General features: G+C 39.0%; 1 protein-coding gene across 9 annotated transcripts in view; it reads left to right on the forward strand.

Annotated features, from left to right (window-relative positions):
• ep400 (E1A binding protein p400) overlaps nt 1-10,818 on the forward strand; it is a 37,024-nt gene extending 26,206 nt beyond the window's left edge. For 3 of the 9 annotated variants that reach the window (XM_081349224.1, XM_081349226.1, XM_081349231.1), the window contains 13 exons: nt 112-190; nt 462-656; nt 2,598-2,643; nt 2,744-2,856; nt 2,994-3,186; nt 3,352-3,494; nt 4,612-4,806; nt 4,889-5,051; nt 6,110-6,160; nt 8,249-8,385; nt 8,490-8,630; nt 8,777-8,830; nt 9,171-10,818. In XM_081349224.1, coding sequence (XP_081205350.1) covers nt 112-190; nt 462-656; nt 2,598-2,643; nt 2,744-2,856; nt 2,994-3,186; nt 3,352-3,494; nt 4,612-4,806; nt 4,889-5,051; nt 6,110-6,160; nt 8,249-8,385; nt 8,490-8,630; nt 8,777-8,830; nt 9,171-9,503 — 1,843 coding nt within the window. In that variant the 3' untranslated portion in view covers nt 9,504-10,818. The remainder of the gene's footprint in view (nt 1-111; nt 191-461; nt 657-2,597; nt 2,644-2,743; nt 2,857-2,993; nt 3,187-3,351; nt 3,495-4,611; nt 4,807-4,888; nt 5,052-6,109; nt 6,161-8,248; nt 8,386-8,489; nt 8,631-8,776; nt 8,831-9,170) is intronic. The other 6 variants (XM_081349228.1, XM_081349232.1, XM_081349225.1 and 3 more) reach the window with 5 other exon arrangements.
• Nucleotides 10,819-12,043: the final 1,225 nt, after the last annotated feature.

Consider the following 12,043-nt stretch of genomic DNA (forward strand, 5'->3'; position numbering starts at 1 on the left):
AAAAAAAGCTCAATATTGGCAGATACAGTCTTCAATATATTGTACATATTTAGTCACATTTGATATTCATTTATGTTTAAACCGCATCTCATTTTTTCTTTGTGTGTACAGCGGGATAAGCTACGACAAGCCTCTGCCTCCTATCCAGGTTGCCTCTCAGAGAGCAGAGAGAATCGCAAAAGAGAAGAAGGTGATTTAGTTTGAGAACTGCTTAAAACATCCATTTTCCAGTTTGAGTTGCACATCAAATACATATACACTACCGATACAATTTTGGGATCAGTATGTTGTTGTTTTTTAATTAAAATTAATTAAAAAAATTATTGTAATACTTCAGAATATTAACATTTTTGATCAAATAAATGTAGCTTTGCATAAGAGAGTTTAAAAACATTAAAAAATCTTACCAACCCCAAACTTTTATTTATAATTTTTCAACCCTCCTTTCTTTTCCTCCCTAGGCACTAGCCGAACAGCAGAGGGCTCAGCAGTTAGCCCAGCAACAACAGCAGCAGACTACAGGAGCCGCCCAGCCTCAGGGAGCTGCCGCACAGACTCAAGCCCAGCCACAGGCCACTGCTGCAGGCACACAGGCCACCGGAGTGCCTCAGCCCAACCAACCCGGAGCAGCAGCAGTCCCCAACACCGCTGTACTGGTTAGACTCCTATAATACTGCATGTTAAATGTCACACTGGACCTTGCATACACCTGTATATAGCTGTAAATTACCATTACAATTACAAGGTGAATGTTAATACTAGGGGTGGGGGAAAAAATCGATTCTTAGATGAATCGCGATTCGGGACGTGGACGATTCTGAATCGATTCACAAATGTCAAAAATCGATTTTCTAAAAAAATAAAAATTCTAATAACGTAACATTGACGGAACGCAAAAGGCGGAACTCTGAAGCGGACGTGCACGTGCGCGGACAGTCTGTGGCGTGCACATAACAGAGACGCGCACATAACGGACGCATGATGGCTGAGCGCCAAATGTGCAATGCCAGTCACAAAAAGTTACATTTTGACTGTAAGTTACTCTCTGCAGATGTTCATTCACTTTCTTTGTATAAGCTGTTTTTGATTGTGGTATACAGCAAACATTTCAAGTCATAACTCTTTATTATTTAGTTGTGTACTATAAGTCAAGAGCGACTTTGTATGTTACTAATTATTCAGAATATGCATAAGTCCACAAGCATTATACGTTATGATAGCTTCTGGTACATAATTCTATATTTTTGAACGAAAACTGTTTGTGAATTTGCTACAGCAAAATGTTTTTTTTTTTGTATGAAGGATTATATTGCTAATTGGAAATAACAAGAGGATGTTGGTTAGAAGTCTATTATTAAATGCTACTATGCTAGAGATTCAGAATATGCTGAAGTTTGTATTAATTTACTACAAGTATGCTGCTAGTACAAGCACACATTTATTTTCCTGTTGGTTCTCAGCAATGTTGGGACATATGCTTGCAAATGTAACCTTACAGTTGACTTGCCAAATCACTTCCATTTGTTTTATTAATAAAATTAATATAGGAAGTATTAGAAGTAAGTTCGTTATGGGTCATCATAAATACTTTGCTTTAAAAGTACCAAGTAAAAACATTTTTTCAATGTTTTTGATAAAAGGCACTTCCCTGAGAATTGAACTTAATAAATGTGAAAAAGACACTTTAATGTCTGTCATTATGTTTGTCATTCTGTATAGCAAAGCAGATGAGAGTAGATCATGATCAGAAACCTGATTAGAAATCATTATGAATAAAATCGAATTGTTTTGAATCGAAAATCTTTTTGAATCGAAAATCGATTTTGAATCGAATCGTGGCCTCAAGAATCGGAATCGAATCGAATCGTGAGATGGTAAAAGATTCCCACCCCTAGTTAATACCAGGTCTTAGCCATTTCTATAGAATACCTATGTTTTACATATATACACTAACATTCAAAAGTTTGGGGTCATTAAGATTTGTGAGGTTTTTGAAAGAAGTTAAATGCTCTCCAAGGCTTCAGAAACCATTCTAATATGCTAAATGTTAAATGTAGCCTGGTTTCCATTGCAGATTTTTTCCGCAAGACTTTTGCGATTTATTTTCTAAATGTCGATAAAAAAAAAATTATTGCGAAATGGCCATTAACCGATGTTATGCGACTAAAACGTTTTTATTTTTCCTCTCGAGATAAATCATTCCAACAATCATGGTTACGGATGTTGGTAGGTTTACGTATTTCGATTTGTCTAAAAAAACTTTTTTTGCGATATATGGGATATATTGACGTATTTATTTGAAGGGTAATGGAAATGTAGCTATTGTTGCTGTTATATTATTATCAAACAGCTCAATATGCTGCTCAATATTTTTGTACAAACCGTGATATACAAGTTTTGCATTTATATGACTTAGAAATCTTTTGTAGTATTATAAATGTCTTTACTGTCAATTTTGATCAATTTAATGCAACTTCAAGTATTAATTTCTTCACAATAAAAACTGTACTGACCCCAAACTTTTGAACAGTAGATTGTTATATACGATTACTGAGGTGTAATAAGTTGATCTTGTTTTGTTTTTGTTGGTTCTCAAGACTGGAGCTATCAAGACCACTGCAGTGGGCACAAGCATCCAACCAGGTATCATCACATTACACAACTTTTTACTGTGCTTGTTGTTACAGTTGTGAGTGCTGTTGACATGAGTGCTCATTCATGTATATTTCTATTTAAACTTCAGCGACGGCTACAGTGAGTGGGAATGTGATTGTAAACACTGTGGCTGGAGTTCCTCCCAGTCAGTTCCAGGCGAATAAACGTCTGGCATCTCCAGTCATACCTGGAGCCCTGTCTGTGAGTCCTGACCACCCTCATACAGCACACATTTGATTTAAAATGAATTGACTCAATTCATTATTATTTTGTTGTGTAGGTTTTTCTTCATTTGTACCACTTTATTCTGTTTATTTGTCAAATATTTGCTCCCGCAGACGGCAGGAACAGCCACAGCTCAGGTGGTTCACACTCAGCAGAGAACAGTGCCTACAACAGCTGCCCCAGCAGAGGTCGTTACCATAGCGACGGGTCAGAGCGTGAGAGCCGTTACCCCGGTGACCGCATCAGCTGTGGTGTCCACTAATCTGACTCCGGGTCAGTCCCAAACACGCACGCTGGTGGCTCCAGGTAGACCAAATGCCATCCTTAGAGAAGCCATGCGTGTTTTGGGTTCTCTGGTGGCGAATCGATTCAGAGAGTCACACTTCCGCATTGTTTGTTTTTTAATATAACCACAATTAGCTGGACTGTCTGCCATGGTTGTGTTTTTACACCATTTTTTTGCTTCTCTAGCTCCAGGTATGCAGTTGTCTCAGGGTAAGCAACTCACTCAAGCTCAATTCCAGCTCCTCCGACAGCAACAGTTACAGCAGCAGCAACAACAACAACCACAGGCTACATCTCCACAGATCAAAGCAGTAGGAAAGCCTCAGCAGGTACACATACTCTTAGTATAGAAGATGCCATATCCAGTGTTGGGAAATAGCGTTGCTAAAGGTAGTGTCGCTATTAGTTTAACTACATTTCTCAGTGGCGTGGTGGTAGCGTCACTGTTTTCTGAAGCAAATAGCTTTTCAGTAGCGAAGCTCTTTTTTTGATCAAGTAGTGCGGTAGCGTCCACACAAGCTACATTTTCCCAAGCATTTCCAAAGCTCAAGCTCATGCTTTTTGATTACTAAAATTTAATTTAACCATTAAAATGGGAGTCCAGAAACATTAAAACGAAAAAAAAAAAAAAATAATGAATTTGGAATGTGGGAAAAAATAAAACGGATTTCATAGGGCCCTACAACCAGCTTTTGGGTGCATTGGCATGGTCCACCTTCTGCTCCGGACGGTGACATCACGTACCAATCTCAATCCTTGGGCTGACACGTGAGAAATTTACTTAATGGAAAAAGATGACACACTCTCCACACCTGGTTTTGGACGTTTGGAACAGTTGTTTAATAAACAATTGAACTGACAATTTATGCCTGCCTATCTGTTTGACTGACGGTTTTATTGATCACTGAGATAGCATTGACTTGGAATGTCAAGTTGGTTCAATATAAAAGTTAAATTAGATGTAGTAAACTACTTTTGCCATATTGCTGTAGCTTAGCTTGCTACATTCCCCAGGGTGGTAGCTTCAGTGTAGTGAAGCTACATTTAATGTAGAGTAACTGCTAGCTTAGCTCACTATATTTTCCAAGTAGTTTGCCCAACACTGGCCATATCTGACTTGCTTTTGCTGACCTAGTCTGCTTTTGAGGTTTTACTATGGTGAAGAAAGTCTAGATGCAATTACAGAATTGCTTAGTGTCGCTAAACCTTTCCTCCATGTTGTTTGTCAGGAATGAACCCTCATGTTTCCAATTATCCTTTATAATAACTAGTTAACAGGTGCCTTTAACCAATATATTGACCAATATATTGACCAATATTTGGCATTTTTGCATAAACTGCTCTATGTTGGAGAAAATATAATTACCAGGGCACTGATTTCACCATTGGTTGCAGTGTTTACTACTTTCTTTTTAGTCGTGTTTTTTAACATTTGGTTCTCTCCAGGAGTTGCTGAAGAAGCAGAAGCTGCAGATGGCAGCGGTAGCTCAAGGTCAGCAGGCTGCATCGACTCAGCAGCCGCAGCAGGTTCACGCCACACCCGCGGCTACAGGCAACCCTCAGATAGCTGCAGTCACTGCACCCAGAGCGGGAGCTGTGCTCACTGGAACTACTGTCACCAACTTACAGGTGGCCAGACTGGTAAGCACACAAACACACACACCTAGGACTAAACCTTTCACATACATCTGGGTGCATAATCATTATATGTCTTTTCATTCAGACACGTGTCCCAACCCAAGGACCCAATCAAACCGCCCAGGTGACTCTGACCAAACCACCTCCTGTAGTCTCAGTTCCTGCTGTGGTTTCCTCCGCCGGAGTCACGACCCTTCCTGTCACTGTGGCCGGCATTAGTGTCGCCATCGGACAGACGCAGAAAACAGGTACAGGCTTGCTCTGAAACAAGTGGAGAATGACATTATTTGCTAAGGGTTACACTTACTAGTCAGTAGAGCTGCACGATTAATCGTTAAAAGATCGCCATCTCGATTCAAACACCCATGTGATCTTGTGATCCCATGCGATCTATTAAACCTTTAAAAAAATCATACCGGAACATAGACATCTGCATTTGCGTTTGTGATGAGCCAGAGAGAGCAGTTATCATGTATAGGTATGAAACCGCTTCATCAGCAGTCTTTTCAAACACAGTCTTGTTATTTCTGTTACACGTATTCTTATTATAATAAGAGTTATAGTTCGGAATCGGATAAAAACACTGATGCCTACGGTAGCGATCAAAATAGAGCAAATAAAACGTTTTTTGAAAGTAACTTAGTGCTTCAAATAATGATTGCATCGATTAAATCTTTACACCACCAGGTGGCGACTGTTAAAAATGTATTTGTCATGGAATCATTCAAGAGATTCGTTTAAAATAGCTGATTCATCCAGTAATGAAACAAGTCATTGAATCATTCATTCACAGTTTAATTATATATTTTTTTATTCAGATAAATTAAACAATTTTAATAGACTGCAGCAATTAACATTTTGTCGGAAACCTGCAGTAAATTACGTTATTTTGTTTAGTTATCTGTTCAAAACCGTGGGAGAATCGTGATGTCTGTTTGAAACAAAAAAATCATGATTCTCAATTTATCCAGAATCGTGCAGCTCTACTAGGCAGTTAGAGTTATTACAGTAGCACTGTTGTTAACTCAAACTATTAAATGTTTTCTGTAATTTAAATAAAGCTAACATAAAATAAAATATAAATATTAGATGAAAATGTATATTTGAAATAACGTAGGGCCTGTTTACACCTGTTTTTACTGATCGGATAGCTATCTGATTTGTTAAAAATGTTCCATTTACACTTGGCCACATAAATGTGTCTGCAAAACGAATATAAATCCGATCTTCAATTCCCGCGCTATATGCAAATTTAACAAAGTTCATGTGAATGAAAGCAACATAGCTGCATTTTATTTATCATCAGCTAATCTCAAGATCAAAGACCGCAATAGGAGAAAGAGCAGCATCAGCACTGGTAAGATAATTTAGTCTCACTACTTTGAATGAAGATGATTGTTTAGCGTCTAAGACGCCTTTCAGTTTCATTTGCGGCAGTTTGAGCGTCGGCTTGCTGAGGAGATACTCAGATTCTCATATAAGGCGGATGCGTGTTGCAGTTGCGCCGTCATATCTGGCTATAACACTCTCCCACACGGTTATTTTTTAACATTTTGGGAGGAGTAAGATTTACATATGTGGTTTCAACAACCAGATGCATTTACACTTGTCCAGTTTTCTTCTGGAATGTGTCTCAGACCACCTCCTGAAGTGGTTTGAGTGATCGGATTTAAATCCGTCTCAATGCGTTTCAGAGGGCATTTACACCTGGTCTTTTCCCGATCGGATAGCTATCCAATCAGAGAAAACGCATGAAGTGTGTTGTTGCCCTGGCAACTAACTGAAATAAGTGTTAAGTACTAAAACTTAAACTGAAATAAATATAAATTGAAGCTAAATATTTTATATATTTATTTACAAAATGACAAAAGATAAAACAAAATTACTAAAACTTAAACTAAGGTTAAAATGAAATCTGAAAATATAAAAATAAAAGCGAATTCAAAATGCTCTTAAAGTATACTGCTGACTTGATCAGACATGGCTTCAAAAGCACTTAATTTATACCAAATATTTCATTTATTTGGTCTCAAAACTGAACCCAGAGTTATTTGTTAATAACGTTTGAGTAATCGTTTGATGATCTAAGTTTATTTAAAGCCAAAAATTATTGTGAACTGCCCTAAAACTAATTATTTATCATCACCTAGAGCAGGGGTCCCCAACCCCCAGGCCGCGGACCGGTACTGGTCCGTGGGACATTTGGTACCGGGCCGCACAGAGAGAATAAATAACTTACCGTATTTTCCGGACTATAAGTCGCATCAGTCAAAAAAATGCGCCATGAAGAAGAAAAAACATAGCCTAAGTCGCACTGGACTATAAGTCGCATTTATTTAGAAATTTATTTCACACAAAAAAAAACAATGTTACAGACGGGACAGTTCTCCGTTACGGACGTGAGCGCTCTGAAAGCGGCACTAAAAGACTGCTTTAAAACTTTTACAGAGACCTCAAGCAGAAAACACAAAGCCTGTCTGTAAATGTAATTTCGTTTTGTATTAATTGTATCTTAATTTTAATAAATGTTTCATCATCCAATTGTCTGGATTTAATAAATAAGAAGTAAACATATTAGAAAGTAGATAATCACGACATGGAGGCGCCAGCGCGTGAACCTGGAGCTCGTCTCATTAATGAACCGAAACTCAGTGTATAAGGTAGCCTACTTGCCTCACAGACCTAAGACATATATAGAAAGCTTGAAATGTCTACTTTTAAACAGAATAATTCAAAACGAAATAAAACTGACTGTTCTCTGCTTATGTAATCCATATGAAATGTTCTCTGGCGCGTTCACTACTGCGAAGATCGCGAGTCAGCATCGTCAACTTCATCTTTCCAGCTGACAATGACATAAAAAAACTGGTTTATTAGTAAACAATTAAAATGTCTCCTGCTATATTTTACATATTCATAATCATTTTTTGCCGGTTCGTTGTGACAGCTTTTAGGTGCTTTATTGGCAGCGCCACCCTTACATGTTACATGAACGCATCAGCACCGAAAACATGTAGATTTTTTTCTTTTGGGGGGTATTTTGTTAGTGTTCAGGCTTTTTCAGTTGTCTTTAGGCACAATGTTACGAGGACGCTGCTGATAAAGTTGCGAGTAGGCCTACACATTGGATTCACGTTTATTATTATATTTAAAAATACCCCAGTTTTTATGCCGGTCGTATCATTTTATTTTGTTGTATTTATCCGCCACACCTTAAAGGCCGGTCCGTGAAAATATTGTCTGATATTAAACCGGTCCATGGCGCAAAAAAGGTTGGGGACCACTGACATAGAGACTTAATGAAAGTATTATGAGTGGCACACTACCGTTTCTTTGCACCGTTTATGACAACGCGAGCTTGACTCTGGCAGTGGAGATGCATGCTTTCTTTTCTCTCCTGTCAATAACCTTTTAGGGGATCTTAAGCATGTATGTGTTTGTGCAGGTGGTCAGGTGGTAACCCACCCATTCCAGGTGCAGCAGGTTCAGCAGCTGTTGCACAGACAAAAGCAGGCCGCTGCACAAGCTGCCGTCCAGAAGGCAGCACAGCCACAGCAAACACAGGCTGCTGTGCAGCAAAAGGTACCAATCAGCCAATGTGATTTATTTTTGAATTAAGCTTTATCTATATAAATGTCTCTTCAACCCTTCTCCCTCTTTATTTCTCTGTTTAACTTGGCACTCAGCAGGCTGCTCAAAGCACAGCCCAACAGCAGCAGAAAGTGACGTACGCCGCCACCACTCAACTGCAGCCCGGCATTAAGACCCAGTTCTTCACCACCTCAATCACACAGCCGCAGAAACCTGCGACAGCTCAGCAGATACAGGTAAGAAGTTCCGCTTTTACAGAGACCACCTACACAAGAGCGAAGCCTGACACGTGTGAGCAGAATGTAAATGCTGCAGTGCAATGTAGTGCATGTGGTATTAGTAGCTAGCTCAGCTTTGTAGTGATTTTCCCTTCTGCTTGTAGGTTGCTAAACTTCCTCAAATAGTTCAGCAGCAGATAGTATCGTCACCTCAACAGGTAAGAGTTTCGGTGTTTTGTGCACTTTCTTTTTGGTGGATTGAAAATGAATCTGATGCGGTTTTTGAAGTCGAAAGTGATAGCGTTTGTTCCTGATTTTAATTTTAAACTGTTTCTCTGTGCATGTTATTCCATACAAAATAATTCTTGTCTTTGTATTAGTCTTTAATAAAACCTCTGAAATGACTTTCCTTGTTGGCTGATTGATGCTATTTTATTGTATACTTAATATATACTACTGTTTAAATTAATACTTTTATTCAGTTGTATTATTACATTAAAGACGTATCAGATAAATTGAATTATGACACCTGAATTGATTTTATGTGTGTGTATGAAGATTCAGCCTCAGACGGTGGCCCTTACACAGGCGGCACCCGCTGCAGGTTCGGGACAGGCCCAGGTGCAGGTCATCCCCGCGGGCACAGCCACGCAGGTGGTGCAACAGAAGCTCATCCAGCAGCAGGTTGTTACGGCAGCAGCCGCCTCGCCTCAAATCCAGACCCCACCACCACACAGCCCCGCCCAGCAGCAGAGCGCCACGACCCCCGCCTCCGAGAGCCCAGCGCAGCAGGCCGCCGCCACCCCCCAGCCCCAGCAGGGCAAAGGAAACACCCGCACTGGGGCCGCCATGCGCTCCAAAACCCCCGCCAAACCCAGCGGTGGCAGCTAGAGGGTCGTAGGAGGAGAAAGTACCTGGGCACAACATAGGGCTCTGAATTTATTTTCCATTTGTTTTGGGAAAACTGACTCTTTGTTAAACAGGAACTCAGCGTTGACTGTCTGGATGGAGCTTTTTGCAATTTGAAGTAAAAGCTAACCACGTCTCATGCTAATCAAACATCACTCTGCCAACGGCCCTCAATCTACGGCCAATCTTTTTTTTTTTTTTTTTTTTTTTGCTGGTTTTTTAATGGCTTATTAACTGAGGCTCCTCCCTCAGAAGTAAAGCATGACTATACAACAGTACGACGGCTTGTTTTCATACTGAAACTGATGGTCATACATTAGACCGAGCCGTCAAATGCTCCCTGTTCTTTTTCTACCATGCTACATGCTCTGTTTATACAGTGTTTAACATGTCATCACATCATTAAGGTCATGGATCAAGTGCGTTTGGATCGACTTCACTTCATTTGGCACGCGAGAACTCAGATCGTCTCAACATTATTCATAATGTTCAATCAGTCAAATTATATGCGTGTCCCCTCCAATATTTCTTTCAATAGGTGTGGTGTTGTCCCTTTGTGTCGGTAAATATCACTTTGAAGCATTTAATGATGATGATAATCAAGATTAGCGAAGCTCTGCAAACCAAACTCTTCCTTTTGGGATGTAGAAATGGCCAACTACCATTAGTTTGATGTATATGAACCCTCCCATTAGAAGAAGTGAATATATTAGTTTGTATCATGAAAACTCCCCTAAAACAAATTCTTTTCACTGTAGTTCAGCTGCATGGATGGATACCACCTGCAAATTGTCTAGTGATGTGTACTTGATGTGTGTGAAATGTTTGTGTGAGAATGTAATTTAACAACAAATTGATAGAAGAACTATCCTGCAGTGTAGCCGTGGTAGCGGCAGCTGTGGAAATTATCGCCCTCCCAACTTCGATTTGGAAGAAATGTCATTGTTGAAAACACATCTGTGAAGTATTTCCGTTTTTCTTATGCATAGTTTTGAACAATGTCACCATTTGTCAGTTGAGTCAGACCTCAGCTTGGCTGTTAGTGTGTTTACGTTGGCCTGCTATCAGTAATGAACAGACTTAAATCAAGACTTTCCCTCTATGTATCTAAATCATATAATGAAGGGGCTTTCGGTCATAAATGCATCTTTTTGTATTGATGTTGGGTCTGGAACACATGTAAATAACTCACAAGAAGAGGGGGAGGGGGGATGACGGCATTTGTATTTGTAAAGTAGTTGTGTATTCATTGAATTTTTTTTCAGCCTACTTGTATAAAGTGTTATGTTTTTACACACGTCTGGCTTATGATGTCTTTATTTGTCCAGGTGCGTATTTGTTAGCTAGATTGAGTAAGCTGTCCTGGATGGGTTTCAGATTACATTAAGTTCTGCCTGGAATCCATCGATATGCATTCCTGTACGTCTGTGTGTAGACTTGCTGAGTGCAGTATATGTGTCAGCACACTGGCCAACAGGGATTTCAGAAAGATAATGCATTGCATTATTGCATCTCCCCTGCTCAATACAAAATCATGTTATTCCAGCAGCAATGGTTCTACAGGCGTTTACTCTCATCTTTAGCAGTAGGCTATATATTGATCGTAGCCACAGTGGGCATTCAACAAAAAACAATAACTTTTCCTGTTCAAAAAGCTTACGCAAAGATTTTCTAGGGAGCTAATGAAGGAATGTTTTGTACTGTCAGGTCAAGTTTACACAAGCCTTGATTTGACCAGTGTTTATTTCTTAGATGACCAATGGGGGGCGCTCTGTCATTTTCAGTTTGTGAGATAAGGAAGCCATGGCTGGCCTATTGCAGGTTGGAGCCAAGTAATGGTGTTTATAAAGTCAAAAGCATTATTACTTTTGCTCACACTTATGAAATTTGGACATGCCCTTATTGTTAAAGACAACATGAATTATTTTTCATGGAATATTGTATTTATGATTTGTCTGTACACACACACACACACACACATACATATATATATATATATATATATATATATATATATATATATATATATATACACACACACTCTGACATATTGAACATTAAGAGGGCACGTGATTTAAAAATAAAATAAAAAATAAATTATATCAAAATAACTTCCCCTCCCTCAGCAATTAAGTGCAACAGTGCCCATCCACTTTTTTTGCAGCATTTGTTCCGGAAGTATTTTTTCCTTTCATTTCTTCCATAGATATTCAAAAAGACTTCGTAAAAGTGTTTTAAGCCATGAACCAAGCCAAACAGCAACGAGGTAAATCATAATATTACAAACATTGTTTTGAAGCAAAAAAGTATTTGAAAGTAGGACAAAAAGACAAAAGTACAAGACTGATTTAGTGATAAAAAAAAATAACTACAATCCCAAGCAGCATGGAGACAGCCTATATAAAAAAATAGATTTTAGATACATTTACATTTTCACGCAACGTCGATGTCCCTACTCCCTACAATAACGGTCCGGTGTGTAAAACTCTTGGACGTATTTATTTTTATGTCAAAAACTTAAC

Source organism: Scardinius erythrophthalmus (assembly GCF_964197995.2).
Source record: "Scardinius erythrophthalmus genome assembly, chromosome: 20".
NCBI classification, from domain to species: domain Eukaryota; kingdom Metazoa; phylum Chordata; class Actinopteri; order Cypriniformes; family Leuciscidae; genus Scardinius; species Scardinius erythrophthalmus.